This window comes from Centruroides sculpturatus, unplaced genomic scaffold (assembly GCF_000671375.1).
Source record: "Centruroides sculpturatus isolate CEXI.00-Female unplaced genomic scaffold, Cexi_2.0 scaffold628, whole genome shotgun sequence".
Lineage (NCBI taxonomy): Eukaryota > Metazoa > Arthropoda > Arachnida > Scorpiones > Buthidae > Centruroides > Centruroides sculpturatus.
The window spans coordinates 121,612-140,345 of record NW_019385010.1 but is presented as its reverse complement, the minus strand read 5'-3'; the positions used below and the strand labels follow the sequence as shown (position 1 = coordinate 140,345).

Below are 18,734 nucleotides of genomic sequence, written 5' to 3'. Positions count from 1 at the left end.
ATATATGAGTAATGTTGGCAATAGTGAAACGTTTGATTATTAAAAAACTTAATCTATTAATAACTGATAAGTATTTTTCATTGCAGAAAACCAAAACTCTCTCTTTTTTGATTTAGAATACTTTCAAAGACTCACCACTGGCAAAGTGGATAAAATCATTGAATGGTTACAGGTTTGTGTCGTGTGAGATGCTATGGCTTTATGAAGTTTTCTGGGTTACCTTCACAGGTCTAACACTTAAATAAGGCCAGTTTCCAGAGAAAGTCATCCTTGGAAGATCACTGGTGTGTTGTGTTGCCATATCTCATCAAACCAAATCTAGAATTCTTTCTTAATATCAGACTAAGAATTATTTTTCTAAACTGATGAAATTATATATATATATGCAATGCCATTTTTTGATTGCTTTTTCATATTATATGCATACCAACATAGCAGCAAACTAAAATTAAGGAGAGCAAAAAGATATTTAGATTCCTTAATGTTTTAAAATAATGTTTACAATAGTTTAAATTATCTTTTTAAGAATTTTATTTATCATACAAAAATTGCATGCTACATTAATATAAATGATATTTAAGTCAAGGAGGACAGAGGAGGAAAAGCATTCTGCTTGCTGACCACAAGTTTCTTGTGCTGGTACGAAATGTATCCTTTTATCTTTCCCTAATGAAAATTATATAAGTTAGTAAGTGTAATAACTTTAAAAATCATCTAATAATTATAATAATTTACTATTAAATTCATTAATATTCATCTTATTACAATATCGTTATATAGAAAAATGCATTCAATATTACAATGATAAATTGTATTAAATAATTCTTTATTCTTTAAACCAGTGAAGTCCAGACAGACCTCCATAAAACAAAAACCCATATTAACAATAAATTTTCAAGTGTTAGATGATAAATAAAGTAAAAATTGCAAAAAAATTGAAATATACAAACCAAAATAATGAATTTTAATTATACTACACCAGTGTTTTTCAACCGGGGTGTTGCAAAGTTTAGGGCCTTTAGTCATTTTCTTGGAAATTTACTTAAGTGTAGTTCAAGATAACTCATTGTCAGTTCTATTTTGCTACGAAATATCTAGTAAGCAAAGAAACGATGACTAATCGCATGTTAATATAATGTTCAACGCTACGTGTACGCACGACTTGTCACGAGTTTGCCCAAACCACATTACTTGGCCTTCACATTCCCAGTCCCATTACCAGGCCAACCAACAGAGAAGAACGACATGGACACTTGTGTCTTGTATATACTTTAAAAAGCGTTGCATTGCACTTTGAAAAGCGTACACAATGTAGATGCATATTACAGTACTTTCATAATATTCAAAAGCAATGATGACAAATAAACAATTTATTATCATTTTTTTAATTTAAATTTTTTAAATTGATATGAAAAAGATAAGAAAAAAGTAATGAAATATTTATTTTATATATGCATCAAAATAGTATAAAAAAACGTAACAAAAATTTGTGAATGGTTGTCTCTAATCCGACTTATTCTTTCGGTAGACTATCTTACAGCATCAGGTTAATGTCGGATTAAAAGAATACGTCGAAAGAATAAGTTGATTAAAGAGACAACCATTCACAAACGAATATACAGCTATAACCAGTAAATTTAACAAAAATTGTTTATCAATAAAATAATAATATAAAATGATGATATATTTTATAATAAAACTAAATTTAAAAAACAATAGAGAGACTATTATTTTACATGTAGGTATTTCAACAAAATTCTATGGACTTAAATTTTGATTTTGAACACATAGAAATGCTGTTTTTTTGCATTAAAATGCTACTTCAAATTGTCTATTTTTAAAAGTTTTCTTCCCGGGGAGGAAACTCCCTCCCCAGACCCCACCCCAGCGTTGCGTGTAATATTCGTTTTCGCAAAAAATTTATCTGGCCCATTAGCCCCCTTATTCAGATCCGCCGCTGGTCAAGGGTGTCACGATTTTTTATTTTTCAATCAGGGGTGCCACTCAATGAAAAAGGTNGACCCCACCCCAGCGTTGCGTGTAATATTCGTTTTCGCAAAAAATTTATCTGGCCCATTAGCCCCCTTATTCAGATCCGCCGCTGGTCAAGGGTGTCACGATTTTTTATTTTTCAATCAGGGGTGCCACTCAATGAAAAAGGTTGAAAAACACTGTACTACACATTAGACTAAGGGTGTACAACATACAGTATGTCAAAGTAAATGTTTCAATGCAACCAACCGCTTGCTTTTTAGTAGAAATATTTTATGCTAATAGTCCTACTCAACAATTTGTAAAACATGTAAGCATTATTTTACTTTAAATAATTCTGTATTTCTCACAAATGTAAAAGAAATGCAAAAATAAAGTAAAAGTATCCTGTATTTTGTCCCTTTTCACACATTCAGAATGAAATAATGCAGTGTGAAAAGAGGCACTTGTCTGCCTCAACAAGCAAATTTTTCTTATAAATAAGACAAAATTAAAACGTATAAAAAATTTTAGTTTAACACATAAAATACATTAAATATTGGTTGTTAATAATTACTTATAATATTGTGAAATAAATGTTAAATAACTTAGTTTTCTTAATTTGCATATATTCTCGTTTCATGCATCTTACAAGAATATAAACCACAGGAAAATTACAATTACATTATACGTGAATTTACCAATATAAATTCTATTACTGTACAAATATAAACTTACTTCAAAAATCAAATTAGCTAATATACAGTGTACTTCATCTAGATCAATATCTTCAACCTTTGTTAAAAATAAAGAAGAAATTTAAATTAATTTTATTTAATAAATATTATCATCTTTTAATCAAAATAAAAGAGATCATTTAGTTAACTATAAACATTTCTTTACATACTTTCATAAATTTTAATGCAACCAAAAATGCTTCAATGGGGATTTGATGAGTTTTCATTAACAAATATCTGAAAGAATTATATATATATTTATAAAATATATCAAATAATAACAGTTTTAAATAAAAATTTGCTTGTTTAATACTCACACTTTTTTGAAAAGATTTCGATAAGTGATAATTTTCAACTTCTCCAATATTAAATATATTCCACATTTAATGAAAAATGATTCATGCAATAAGAGTGTTTCATTCAACTTTAATAAATTACCTTCTCTATAAAAATTAAAATATGTAACTTCTTCAAAAAAAAAATTCATATCAAAAGTAAAATTACTTGTTAAACATTAACTTAAGTGATCAATTTTTTATTTGATGAAATGCAAACTTTAAAACTTGCTAAATTAAGAAAAACAATTATCTACAGTCTAAACGACAGTNTGTCACTTTGCTTATTAGTTACAGTTACAGTGCTCTGAATAGGGAAACTTTAATTATGGCCACCCTATATATATAAAACAATCTTGTGTTCCTGTTATCATGAAATTAAAAAATATTGCGAATAAAAACGATAAAAATAAATATTAACACTTCAAATATCCATAGTTTTAACAGCTAAAACTTTATATAATAACCTACCAGCAACATTTTGACAGGTATTAAATAAATAAGAGTAAGTCTCTTATTTCTTGGTGATTGATTACTGCAATTTTTAAATGCATATGAAAGATAATCTTCAGCTGTAAGGAAATAATTTTTTCACTTTGTAATATTTTTAAAAAACGTATTTTAATTTAATTTCTCTTTATACTACTGTAAATATATTATAAATAAAAATGCATTATATTTGTTTCAATTACACACTTTTATAGAATAAATATTTATAATAAAATTTATTTGCCAATGTTACTTTTGAATAAACACTGAAGGTTAAAAGTTTGAAAATTAAACATTAAAAATTCTTCAAATAGAATCTTTTCACATAAAGATTCCTACATTACAAGACTTTACATTAGGAAAAGAATTTACATGCTACTTTTATATCTATTAATTATGCATTTCAAGTATGTAATTTCATTCTCATCATCAGTTAAAAGCAGCTACAGTTAATCTAATTTTCATTTAATAATTTCTTCTTGAAATTTATTATATCAGTACTTATCCTTATAAGACATTAAGACTTCCTTATCCTTCATTTTAATTATCTTGAGTGTTGTCTATTTTACACCATATTAAAATTTCTCCAAGTAAGTAAATAATATCTAGTATAAACGTGAAAGCTAAATAAAAATCTTTTCTTAACACAGTCTTGTTCTACAGCAACTTCATTGTGAAAAAAATTCTATCCAAAGAATTTTTGATAAAATATATTCACTTTTATGAACTTCAATAATTACTTACAAAGTTATTTATTAACTGTAATAACAACTTACACAACAGCTTTAACAACATCACTGAACTGCATCAGATCATGTTTTTGAAGCAATTCAATTTTTGGCATCTGGCCCTGAATCAGATTGTAATGTAAAAATTAATATATATTTATCAAGTTATAAAGTTTACATATACATATACATATATTTCTCTGATCTATATAAAATGTAAAATTTATAATATAGAAGAATATTCAAACTATTAAAGCCAGATTATATTCAAGCTATAATAAAGTTAAATAATAAATGATTAAACATATTGTAATTTGGCATGAAGACAAGCAGTTTGGCCACTGTCCTGTGCCAAGTTTAATAATAATTATTAATTTATTAAATTATTTGACTAATCTTTAACCAAATAACTAATTATTATTCTTATTTTTTTTATCATGGTAGCACTAAGACGATCTTTTTATCCAGGCTTATAAAGGGCAGCCAAATGGCGAGGACAAGGCTCAACATATTTGGGATAGACAACCTATGAAAAATTCCCAACATTTCTGACCCAGATTTGCACTTGAGTCTCCCAGTGCAGCAGCAGCAGCAGCCTTTACCATTTCAGCCATTTAACTATCGAGCCAATTTCAGCTAATAATAGCTAAATATTGTAATTTTACCTACATTTGAGCCAAATTATATTATTTTATTTATTAACCTTATTGTAGCTTAAATGTATAGTCTACAATCTGTTTCAGTTGTTTGAGTAATTTCAAATTAATATTTGTTGTTTAAATTTATCTAAAGAAATGTATTTATGCAAGTTTTTCTTTTCATTACATCTCTCTAATAGCTACTAAAAGAAAACTTACAATGACATGTCTAGCTGCATTAATTTTTTAAAAAATACAGATTTATCATGTCTTAATTAAAAAACAATAATGCTTGTGATACAGAACTAAGTGAAACTATTTATTTTGAACAAAATTCTTTGAGACACCATTGATTTTTGTTACTTTCAAATTTTAGAAAGTGATAGATTTGAAAACAATAATTTAATAATAATCATTATTATTATATATTACTAATTACCCAATATTTAATAAAGAATTATCATCTTTATATAAAAATGAATATAAAATAAAATACTGGATGATCATACTTAAAGTTTTCCTATTCAGAGCACACTGTAGCTATAACCAATAAGCAAATTAACACCAAAATTTGTATATGGACTATGCAAAGGATATAGAAAAGGATTTTGCAAAAAGAATTCAGTTAAGAAACTTCCACTAGGATGTGTTTTACAGGAAAATACAAACAACAAAATAAATAGCAAAGACCAATCTTAAAGTGACATTTTGATCTATTACTTTAAACATTACAAATAAAGTTAGTGAAAATAATGGCATTTAGGCAAGCAAAAACAAAGCTACAGAACACATTAGAACAGGGGTCACCAAACTATGACCCTGTGCCACACTGTGCCACAAGTGAGCTAAAATATAATTTATATGGAAATATCATAGATTGTAGATAAACTTACTATGTACAAAAAATTAAAATAAGTGTAAGTAAAAATGCCAAAATTAGTCCACTCTAATTTTTGTATCTGACAGCAATATAATTTTTAGGAAAATCAGTGAAATAAAAAGTTTGGCGACTTTTTGCAACTTTGAATATCAAAGCACTTTTTGTGTAAGTACCTGCAATGAAGTTTCTAAGAAAAGCAATTATGAGCTCGCTGCAGCAATCGTGTTTGTGTATTGGTAAAAAAATATGTTGGTTGTCTTTAGATTTTGTGTATTCAGTGTACTGTATTGAACAAAATGGTTATGTGGCCCACCCTCGTCATTCTCTCAGTTATGTGGCCCGCTGTGAAAAAAAGTTTGGAGACCTCTGCATTAGAATATCAGTTCAGCATCTTCAAATTTTACACCTGAGCAATTAGATAAACATTAAGCAACATTCCTTACATCAGTAAACAGCACTGCAGAAAGTTTTGTTTCATGTATTTTCCCCTGTAAAGTGTCCCAGTAGAAATTTTTGAACTGTTTGTTTTTTACAAAATCCTTTGCAAAAAAATGCTACATCCATGATCCTTTACATAGTCTNCACATTAAGCAACATTCCTTACATCAGTAAACAGCACTGCAGAAAGTTTTGTTTCATGTATTTTCCCCTGTAAAGTGTCCCAGTAGAAATTTTTGAACTGTTTGTTTTTTACAAAATCCTTTGCAAAAAAATGCTACATCCATGATCCTTTACATAGTCTGTATACAAATTTTGATGTCACTTTGCTTATTAGTTACAGTTACAGTTACAGTGCTCTGAATAGGGAAACTTTAATTATGGCCACCCTATATATATAAAACAATCTTGTGTTCCTGTTATCATGAAATTAAAAAATATTGCGAATAAAAACGATAAAAATAAATATTAACACTTCAAATATCCATAGTTTTAACAGCTAAAACTTTATATAATAACCTACCAGCAACATTTTGACAGGTATTAAATAAATAAGAGTAAGTCTCTTATTTCTTGGTGATTGATTACTGCAATTTTTAAATGCATATGAAAGATAATCTTCAGCTGTAAGGAAATAATTTTTTCACTTTGTAATATTTTTAAAAAACGTATTTTAATGCCCTGAATCAGATTGTAATGTAAAAATTAATATATATTTATCAAGTTATAAAGTTTACATATACATATACATATATTTCTCTGATCTATATAAAATNAAATTTTGATGTCACTTTGCTTATTAGTTACAGTTACAGTGCTCTGAATAGGGAAACTTTAATTATGGCCACCCTATATATATAAAACAATCTTGTGTTCCTGTTATCATGAAATTAAAAAATATTGCGAATAAAAACGATAAAAATAAATATTAACACTTCAAATATCCATAGTTTTAACAGCTAAAACTTTATATAATAACCTACCAGCAACATTTTGACAGGTATTAAATAAATAAGAGTAAGTCTCTTATTTCTTGGTGATTGATTACTGCAATTTTTAAATGCATATGAAAGATAATCTTCAGCTGTAAGGAAATAATTTTTTCACTTTGTAATATTTTTAAAAAACGTATTTTAATTTAATTCAAATTATAATTTCAAAATAAATACATACTTAAAACAGAAAAATACTACATGCAAAAATCTATTACTTAAAAAGTTCTGTCATTAGAACTCAATTCTTTTTTTATATGTTTTTTTTAACCTAAGCAGACCTCTGAACAGGGTTAAAAACATTTGTTTTCATTAAAATATTGCTTAAAAAGTGTATAAAGTGTAGTGTTTTTGTATACTTAAAACATTAAAGTAAACCATAATCAGGTAAAGAATGTAGCATAATTCTATAATATAAATCCAATATCTCATATTTAAAACTGTGATTACGTAAAATTTATGTTTCTACAGAATACTTCAAAAAATTTTAACACCAATATCAAAATAACTTGTTATTTTAGATTTGTAGTAGCAGATTGTCCTCTGCATAGTTCTCAATCATACGCATGAAGTCACATCCAATTGTGAAGATCTTAAAAAAGTATAATCTTATTGTCCCTGCGGCAGCAACTGCACAGCTTCTCTATATAAGTGTTAACTCTTTTTTGAAGTACTGTGTATATTCATCTATACATATTTATATGATTGAATTTACATTAAAACCAGTCAATTTTATTACTTCTTGAATTCTCTTTACATTAAAAATTCAGCCACTGTCCTGTGCCAAGTTTAATAATAATTATTAATTTATTAAATTATTTGACTAATCTTTAACCAAATAACTAATTATTATTCTTATTTTTTTTATCATGGTAGCACTAAGACGATCTTTTTATCCAGGCTTATAAAGGGCAGCCAAATGGCGAGGACAAGGCTCAACATATTTGGGATAGACAACCTATGAAAAATTCCCAACATTTCTGACCCAGATTTGCACTTGAGTCTCCCAGTGCAGCAGCAGCAGCAGCCTTTACCATTTCAGCCATTTAACTATCGAGCCAATTTCAGCTAATAATAGCTAAATATTGTAATTTTACCTACATTTGAGCCAAATTATATTATTTTATTTATTAACCTTATTGTAGCTTAAATGTATAGTCTACAATCTGTTTCAGTTGTTTGAGTAATTTCAAATTAATATTTGTTGTTTAAATTTATCTAAAGAAATGTATTTATGCAAGTTTTTCTTTTCATTACATCTCTCTAATAGCTACTAAAAGAAAACTTACAATGACATGTCTAGCTGCATTAATTTTTTAAAAAATACAGATTTATCATGTCTTAATTAAAAAACAATAATGCTTGTGATACAGAACTAAGTGAAACTATTTATTTTGAACAAAATTCTTTGAGACACCATTGATTTTTGTTACTTTCAAATTTTAGAAAGTGATAGATTTGAAAACAATAATTTAATAATAATCATTATTATTATATATTACTAATTACCCAATATTTAATAAAGAATTATCATCTTTATATAAAAATGAATATAAAATAAAATACTGGATGATCATACTTAAAGTTTTCCTATTCAGAGCACACTGTAGCTATAACCAATAAGCAAATTAACACCAAAATTTGTATATGGACTATGCAAAGGATATAGAAAAGGATTTTGCAAAAAGAATTCAGTTAAGAAACTTCCACTAGGATGTGTTTTACAGGAAAATACAAACAACAAAATAAATAGCAAAGACCAATCTTAAAGTGACATTTTGATCTATTACTTTAAACATTACAAATAAAGTTAGTGAAAATAATGGCATTTAGGCAAGCAAAAACAAAGCTACAGAACACATTAGAACAGGGGTCACCAAACTATGACCCTGTGCCACACTGTGCCACAAGTGAGCTAAAATATAATTTATATGGAAATATCATAGATTGTAGATAAACTTACTATGTACAAAAAATTAAAATAAGTGTAAGTAAAAATGCCAAAATTAGTCCACTCTAATTTTTGTATCTGACAGCAATANTTAATTTATTTATTATACATAAAAGTTGTAATAAGTTCAAATTCAAACGAATTTCGAACGAATGATTCCATTACAACGAAAACTATTAAAACCTGAAGATGGCCTATACGAATTGGCCGAAAACGTTTGGAATAAACAAAAATAACTCGGCAAAAAATTTAGGTGTGTGTGATTTATTATTATAAATAGATAGCATTGCTGAGAAGGTAGATAGATTGTAAATTTTTTTCTTCAACCTGTCAAAGAAAGATTCAGGAACAAAAATAAAGTATCTAAGCAATCATCATACTACTTAAAGATTTACACAGAATTTTGTTTCATATCTGTTTACACACAATTGCTACATAAAACAAGATCATGCTATATTTAATTTTGAAACATCATTAAACATTAAATTCATGAATATTTATTGTAATTATTTTTTTAGATTTTTTTTACATCTTTTTTACATTTTTTTTTTGCTATTGTAAAAATGTCTGAAAAAAATCATACATTTGAAGTTACATTGATTAATTAAAAATTAGTATATAAAAAAAAATATTTTTAAATAAGCACTTTATTAGCAAAGATATGAGTCTAAAATGCATGCTTAAATGTTATTAAATGTTAATTAATTATTTTCAATGACATTTTCTACTATTAATTTTATTTAAATTTCTTTTACAATATACTAAAAATGGCTTTATTTTTATAGGATTTTTAACTCTATACCTACTTTAAAATATATTTTGAATAACTGATTTACTAGAGTTAACATTCCCCATCGCTTGGAATCTTCTTGAGATGAACGACTAAAATAAAGTTATAAAATTAAAAAGATAATAATAATAATAAATGAAATTCTGTTTTTGTTTTTGTTTTTCATAAAAAGTTTTTATGAAAGCAAACAGAAATTTATAATAATTTATTATAAATTATTTTATTTATGTAAATTTAATTTCTTTACTACTTCTGTTTTATTTATGAATGCCAGATTAGTGGCTATTTTAATTTAAGTGTTTTAAAATGAGGATGAATATAAATGAAATTAAAGTCATGCAAACTGCAATCAAAAAATGTCCAAATTAAATCTTAAATGATTTAGATATCTGGAAAGATTCCAAACTATATGTTTATGAAAACAATCAAATAAAAATTAATGAATAAAAACAGAGGAAGACAAATAAATGAAGAGAAAGATTTATTTTAGTATATAAAAGATGCTAAAGAATTGATTGATGTTATCAAAAACTTTAAATAAAAATTATTTATAACTTATTATTGTTAAGATTTCTTTGTTTCAACTATTCTAAGTTAACTATTTTAAAAGGAACATTTATATAATAATTATACTTACTTATCACTAGCACATACTCTGAAACAACCCATTAATAATTCAGCAGCTTTTTCAAGTGTTTCACCTGGTTTACCTTTTCCTTTTTTAGCTAATTGTAAATCTGCCTATATAGAATGATTAACCAATAATTTAAATAATACAAAATTTATTTAATTTTTATTATTAATCATACACTTCTAATTATACTCATACATACAACAACATTTAAAATATTTTGCATTTTAACAAACACAAATGTGTGTGTGTTGATAAAACTTTGACATCATGCTTACAATGAATCTGATCTATCATATTTTCTTCAGAATATAGATATAAAAATGTAAAAAAAAAAAATAGCATGCATTTATACTTACACTTGTTGCAATCAATCTAAGATCTAAGCACACTCTATACATAACTGGTAGGGCCCAATTTTCATCTTTCTGGCTTTGTAGAATTTTTATAAATGTTCTGTATTATGAATTAAGCTTGTAAAAATTATTTTTGTTAATTATACTTAAATTCTTCAAAGATATAAGATTCTGTAAGTTTTTAAAACCAAAATAGTTTAAATATTTTTATTTATTATTAATATTTATTGGTAAATCTTACAACCCAGACAAATTATAATGATGTATAAAGCTCTAATAAATAAAGAAATAAAGTTTAACAACAGTTAAGTATTGAAATGTAAATTATATCAACAAAATTCAATTACAGGAAGATTTCATTTCACAAACCAGATAGGTTCTCAGATTACTATTTGTAATCTTTCAAGAATAAAATTTTAATGTTTTTAAATATGATTTGTTCTTTTTTTGTATAAAAACTGACCTCTACAGGTTAACAACTTTGCAATTTTTACAAAGAATTATGGTTATGTTATTTTATAATCATTTTACATGTGCTTCAATAACATGAATGTGATTTTGATACACAGTAAAAATAATTTTTCCATCACTTCACTTCTTGAATATAATGTTCTTAACATATTTGCATTAAAAATTCCTGTGTGTTAACTCTATCTCATCTGCATTGGTTGCTATTGTTGAAACTGTAAACCTTAATACATTTCAAAATAGCATTCACCTGATTCAGTACAAAAATCATTTCCATTTTTCCTTAATAGTATGATATTCTGCTTTTTCCAACTAAAGATGTTAGATGAAAAATTAATTCTTCTAAAAAGATGAAAACTTTTTAGAAGAATTAATGAAAGATAATAAAACTAGAAGAATCTTTTTTAAAATCTTTTCAAGCATGATTTATTCATGGAAATTACTTTTTATAATATGTTTTCTGTTTGTATGATAGCTTTAATGCTTTCAATAATGTCATATACATTATAATATATCCACTGCAAAACACTAAAACTTTTCTACCTTAATAAAAGATTTTATAATTTTTCTTTGTCCAAAAGTCAGGATCTACCTATAGTTTTCTCCTATTTCACATCATCACATTCCTTTCTATTGCTCTCTTCATGCAAACAAACAGTGTGTTGTCAATATTCAAGTTTTTTGGTAAAAAAATAATTGTATAAATTGAATTAACAATAATTGAATTATCTGTAAAAGTTTATAGATATGTCTATTTAAATAATAAAAGGATACTGAACAAGACTTGATTGAAATTTGTAAGCTTCTACAAAATCATGATTATTGATTGCTGTAATACATCTGAAATAAAAATAAAAATATTGACTACTTGACAGTAAGATCTGAAAATAATATAAAAATTAAATATAATTTCTCTTACATTATTAGACAATAAATTGCACATTAAAAGTATATGTAAGGTTACACAGAAAATATCACCTGAGATGAAATGAGACTATATCATTCCATGGTTCTTCTACAATTTTCTGTACTATATTTTCAGGGTTTTCTAACTGGAGGTGTGGACTGACCATATGAAGATGTTGACAAGATAAAAGTTCCTGACACATATTTTAATTTTTAAAAGTTAAATTCTATCTTTAACATCATATATTATAAATAATACAAAATTTATATAACAACAACTTAAAGTGCAAAAATCAAAGCTAAAAATAATTATTACTAAATAAAATTTATCTTGAAATGATGTTTATCTATTTTCAGTGTTTTCACTAATGTATTGTCAGAATTTTGCATAATTCAATTTTATAAATTAACTATGCACTAAATAAAACTGCCTTAATTAATAAAGCATATAATATTAAATAAATTATATTTATTCATTTACAACTACATAACCTTGTAATAAAATCAACATAAAATGTTCTATTTCTATGGCATTCTGTGTTAAATAATTGACAATATATTATAAAAACATAAAAATTTACACTTGTGATTTCAACTGTTTCATTTTCAATGTAATAAATCAATTTTTTCAATATTTATCAAAATGTATATTATTCACATCAGTAATAGGTTTTACATTATTATTTTCAGCATATAAAGATGGCATATACACTTCAGTAAATACACCTTTATGAACATCAGCTGATAAATTATTACAGCCAATTAATTTTGCATTTTATCTACTCTAGTTAAGGTTGTATTAGAGTTAATAATAATACTAAAACAAACAACAATAAAGATACATTCCTCTAGTGTGGTATATAACCACTTCCTATAACTTATTTTGCAAGTTCTATATATGTTAGAGAAATGGTGCCCAAACTTTTCAATTGGCAGGCCAAACTACACATAAGTTGAAGGTAAGTAGGCCACAAATATTTTGTAATTCTGTATATACTAAAAAAAGGTTATTTCCATCATTTATAAGTGATGTGTCAAATATGTTCACAGGTTGAATTAACATGTTCTGTGGAATGGATTTTGCCCAGAACTGTAGTTTGGACACCTTTGACTTTTAGCAATAGATCTGTGATGTTCCAAAAGGTATAGTTTTAATTGCCTAGAAGTGGGACCTACATAATGATATGGTAAAAGATCCAGAGAATGTGAAATCACTTGTAAGATCACTTGCAGAATTAAAATCAGTAAATGCATTAGTGAATGATGCTAATTCTAAATATTTCTTTATTTTGTGACCATCACTCATGTCCCAGCTTGAGTCTTGTTCATTAGTTTATCACTAGATTGATTGAGTTTAGAATAAAGAAACAGTTTCGTGAATTGTTGTGGTAACAGTTAAAGATTTATTAGAAGTGGTAGTTACAGAATTAAAATTATTGATCGATTTTAACAAATATCATTATTTATTTTCAGAGCTTTTTCCTGACTAATTATTTCTTATATTGTAAAGCCATCAAAAAAATACATTCAGGGAAGCAGTCATGATTTTCCACAAAGTTAACAAGATCCAAAGATAGTCTGTTTCATATCTGAATGAAACATACATTCCTCTCTGTCGCGTGAATGTCAAAAGTCTAGTGATTGTCACAAAATTTTAAAAATATTTTAATAAACACTGCAATAACCTAAAAAAGCCAGCAAAAATATTTTAAACAAAGTGCAAACGTTTTTGCCCATATTGAATGGGCATCATCAGGAAACAAGCTGTTGAGAAAAACACTGGGGATTGCCAAACACATATATAGGGGAAGGGTGTATGACATAAGATGGAAAGTGAAGGGAGAGGAAAAGAGAGCTTATAATTCATAGAAAGACTTCCAGGCAATGGGAAAGGAACAATGTTGTGATAGTTTATGGCCAAGTAATGGCAGATGGCCTTGTAAATTTTCACTTGTTCCAGATGTTTAAGGATATATTGTTTAGATGCATTATGTAAGAGGTGCATCCCATGGAAATCTGGGTTGGATGCATAGATAGCCAAAGTTGTATTGGTTAAACCTTTTTTGATGGACATTTGATGTTTTTTGAGACTTGCATGCAACAAGTGAGATGTAGCTCCTATGTATTGTAAACAGTAGTTGTGACATTCGATGATACTGTAGATGCCCAGTATGTGGTTCTTGTCGAGACAGTCTTTGGCATTACAAAGGAGTGAGGCAACAGCAGGACTTCTGCAGAAGGCTAACTGAAATTTGTTTCTTCATGCAATCTCTTTGTATAGGGTGGCAAGAGACTTGTTGTAGGTGATGTCACAAATGTTTTTTCTTCATTAGCGGGTTTATAAATTGGGTAAAGGTGGTGTTGAAAAGTCTGAAATAAGTCTCCTAATATGGTTTAAAATATTTTTGCTGGTTTTTTTAGGTTACTGCAATGTTTATTAATTTCTAAGTTTAAACAGTTGTCAAGTAGAAGTTAACACAAAAAGTATTTTTGTTTGTCACTAGTAAAACAAGAGAGTTAACAGTTTAATAAAGTGACATGTAAAGACTTCTTTTATAAAGTTTGAAAGTTTTAAAACTGTCCCATTATAATTTAATGTAAATATTTTGAGATAGATTATACATTATAATAAAAATTAAAATATACAAAACGCAAACATGTAAAGAAGTCTGAACTCTAACTCATATAAAAGTTTACTTGGATTGGAGCAGGATCAGTAGCTATGATCAGGATTCTAGTTTCAAAGCATTACATACTGTATTTGTATGTATGTATGTATGTTTGTATGTATTTATATTAGTGATGTAATGAATATTTGGTTACTATTCGGTATTCGGCCTATTTTTCCTATTTGGCCGAATACTGAATACCTAAAAACAGGAGTAAGAAATAACAAAAACACAGTAAATTAATCATTTTGGTATTTAGATTTAATGTTNAAGGTTTAAAATATTTTTGCTGGTTTTTTTAGGTTAATGCAATGTTTATTAATTTCTAAGTTTAAACAGTTGTCAAGTAGAAGTTAACACAAAAAGTATTTTTGTTTGTCACTAGTAAAACAAGAGAGTTAACAGTTTAATAAAGTGACATGTAAAGACTATAAAAGTAAATTAAGAGATGGCTGTATCAATGCAAGAGATGCGGATGGTAAATATTCTGCGATAGATTATACATTATAATAAAAATTAAAATATACAAAACGCAAACATATTTATCAAAATATAACTTGCCATTGCTTGCTGTCCCATTCCAGATTGTAAATGTTCGTCGATCTACAGTAAAAGTATTTTTATTAACACATTAAATTAAATGTTAATGGCATATAACAAAACTTAAATACGCTGTCAAGCATTAAATCTAGCTTTAAATCTAGAATTTAAATTATAATATCTCAATACATCATACAATAATATAGATATGTTTCTCGAGAAGTTTAGTCGTCTAAATGCAATACTTCTAAGTATATTTGAATCAAAAACTTTCTTTTGACCACTTACTTGCTGCAAATATTGATTTAAACTCATATACGCCATTATTCCTTGTGTTCAGATATTCCCAAATATATTTTAGCAAATAGATTCGTAGTTTTATAAAGCTCAAAGCTTTGTATTTGTTTAAATTTTCAAATTTTCATTGAAATTGTTCAATTTCACTTTTGATATATTTGTAAGTCACATTTCAAAATTTGAGATAAATATTTTAAGTGTTGCCAGAAAAATTGTTATTGTTATTATTGTTTTTTTTTTTTAATAGAAGAAAATGGATAAACAAATAGTGAAATAAAAATTAATTAAAATACAAAATATATATATATATATATATTTACTAAAATAAATATGGCATGATTGAATCTATACAAAAGGATTTCTGAATAAAAATACTGTATAACAATATTTCTATACATTTTACTCTTTTCACTGTGGGCAATAAGATGGCCTTTTTATAAATTTCTACGTGGGTTGGGCCAAGCTGAGAATACAGAGGCCTGGAGTATCCGGAACAAAATACCCTCAAAAAATTCTAGGTATTTTTCCGACCCGACAGGATTCGTTTACGGACGGCTGGATGGCCAAACGGTCAAGGTGGCAGTCTACCGCTCTGGGGAAACCGGGCGATCTCAGGTCCCCACAGCGGTACGGCGTATCCGGACAGGTTGAAAAATCCCCAAGAAGTTTTCGTGTGGTGATCCATCCGGATATGTCTGGCCCCGTCCCTCACTCCCGACCGCTTTATTGTGGGCTTGGTCGAATTTTTCAAATGTAGAACTAAGAGAGCCTGTTTTTAGCAAGCCCACGATGGCCTTCTTAGTGCCCACAGGGCGGAAAGAGTTACTTAACGCTTTCTACCCTGTGGATGCTAAGAAGGCGTTTTTGATTCGGCCAGACTAAATGGGACAGCCGGGTAGTGAGAGACTGATTCCGACATATTCGGATGAACCACCTACTAAAGTTTAACGACAGTGTAGATTACAAATTTGTTTTATGTTTGAGTTTAATTTAAGTATTTAGATTTTAATTTTAATGAAGTCTTTTTGATTCATTCTTTAATCTAATATGCAATACGTCATTTATAAATAATTCTGTATAAAGCTGTATATCCCATATAATTTCCACATGGTCCTTTGAGGAGAGGAGAGACCATATTTGAGTATCAAGAAGAGAAAAAAGGTTGTGAAACTTTAACTAAAATAAAACACGTGGTTCATAGACAAACCTCGAGAAACAATATTATTATAGATATAACTAACATAGATGTTCTTAGCTCTCCTTTATTATAGATTATAGATTATAGATATAGCTCTCCTTTATTATTATAGATATTTTCTACAATATATAAAATCAAATTTATTGGTATTTTAATAATATTTTTAAAATGTATGTGTATGAAAATTATCGCATTTTTAATCACTATTTTAAAACTACAAATAAATGAAAACATTTTTACAAAACTACTTTTTATAAAGAGATTTAATTCCTTGATTGCTCAATATAAAATAATTTCAAAATGAATTCTTCCTTATTATCGTTGATTGTTATCATTATTTGCGGTAACACAAGTAAATGTCACGCAAGATTTTTATATTATTTTCTTGCTTTTAGTAAACTCTACTCAGGGCCATCGAGAAGAGGAAGAATTTGAGATTTTTCCCTGGGCCAGGAAAACGTTAGGGGCTCCCACTCCTTTGAATTATGTTAGTTCTACTAATAAAATAAAATGTTTAAGACTGATTTTTATTTATTCGAAAACAAAATGGAAAAAGAGCCTACTAAGGAGCAAAAGAATCCTGCTCTATCCTTGGATCCCATGAAAGCTCTCAATGGTCCTGACTCTATTATTACTAATATCGAGAGATGGAAATGCTGATGTTAAAATATCTAACAAAAATAAAAGTAATTAAAAGAGCCTCATCGACGAAATAAGGATATTTAAAAAATAATTTTTTAATTATAATTTTCACAGACGTTATTGTAGACGTGCGGATGACTGAGGCGGTGAAGCCTTCTGCTTTCAGGCATCCAGGATAGAATCTAAATGAGTAACTCCAGAAATTTTAATGAATGGCAGCCCTCGTTCCTCGCCACTCGACCTCCATTATGTGGGCCTAGTCGAAATCCCATAATGGACATGGGAAAAAAGTCTTCTTAGTGCCCACTGAACGGAAATAAATAAAAACGAAAAAAAGTACTTTATTTTAATCTATATTCGGGTATGAAAGTTGAACAATAAAAGTAATGAATAGTAGTATAAACGAAATGCGGCGTATTTATCTGTTTAAAATTACAACTATGAAAGGAATAAAACAAATAATTATAAATTACTTGTCAAATTCAAAAAATATAATATGATAAACAGTTATTTTTTTAAAAAAAAAAAAAAGAACTATTGGACCTTTTCAGTGGATGTGCACCGACGGCTTAAGAGTTTTAGGTGTCAACTTACAGCTTAGGTATCAACTGTAGAGACCCGGAAATAGATCTATATGGGTTGAAAAATCCCAGGAGTTTTTTGGAAAGTGATCTATTCCAGATATGTCAGATCCCGTTCCTCATAGTTGTGGACCTAGCGAACTCACAACAAACTTGAATAAACATCCCTTTTAGTGCCAACAGGACGAAGTAAAAACACGAAAAAGATGAATAAAACATCTATTTGTCCATCATTCAAGCTAGAAACTTAAGTAATTTATAAATTTATGCGCAAAAATTTAATAATAATAATATATTACAGGAAATGCCATTATCCATAAATGGATACTAGAAATATAACGCCAGTTAACAGGTAGTCCAAATTCATCAGACAAGCAAGAATAAATAACTGAGAATGATGTATTATTTGATGCATAAGACATATATCACAACACTGAATGTACAGTACGTACTTATGACCTTAGAAGTCTTATTTATATAAGAATTAATATATATAA

At 27.4% G+C, this 18,734-nt stretch overlaps 1 protein-coding gene across 1 annotated transcript; it reads right to left on the bottom strand.

Annotated features, from left to right (window-relative positions):
* Positions 1-513: 513 nt before the first annotated feature.
* Positions 514-15,994, bottom strand: LOC111633342 (PCI domain-containing protein 2-like). Its single transcript, XM_023377896.1, has 13 exons — positions 15,808-15,994; positions 15,541-15,582; positions 12,383-12,504; positions 12,179-12,244; positions 10,940-11,036; positions 10,587-10,690; positions 9,962-10,041; positions 6,740-6,840; positions 4,309-4,382; positions 3,026-3,151; positions 2,879-2,945; positions 2,710-2,766; positions 514-666 (listed from the first exon to the last, which is right to left on the bottom strand). Exons 1-13 carry the CDS (start codon positions 15,841-15,843, stop codon positions 577-579), a joined length of 1,062 nt encoding a protein of 353 aa, XP_023233664.1. The 5' UTR covers positions 15,844-15,994; the 3' UTR covers positions 514-576.
* Positions 15,995-18,734: the final 2,740 nt, after the last annotated feature.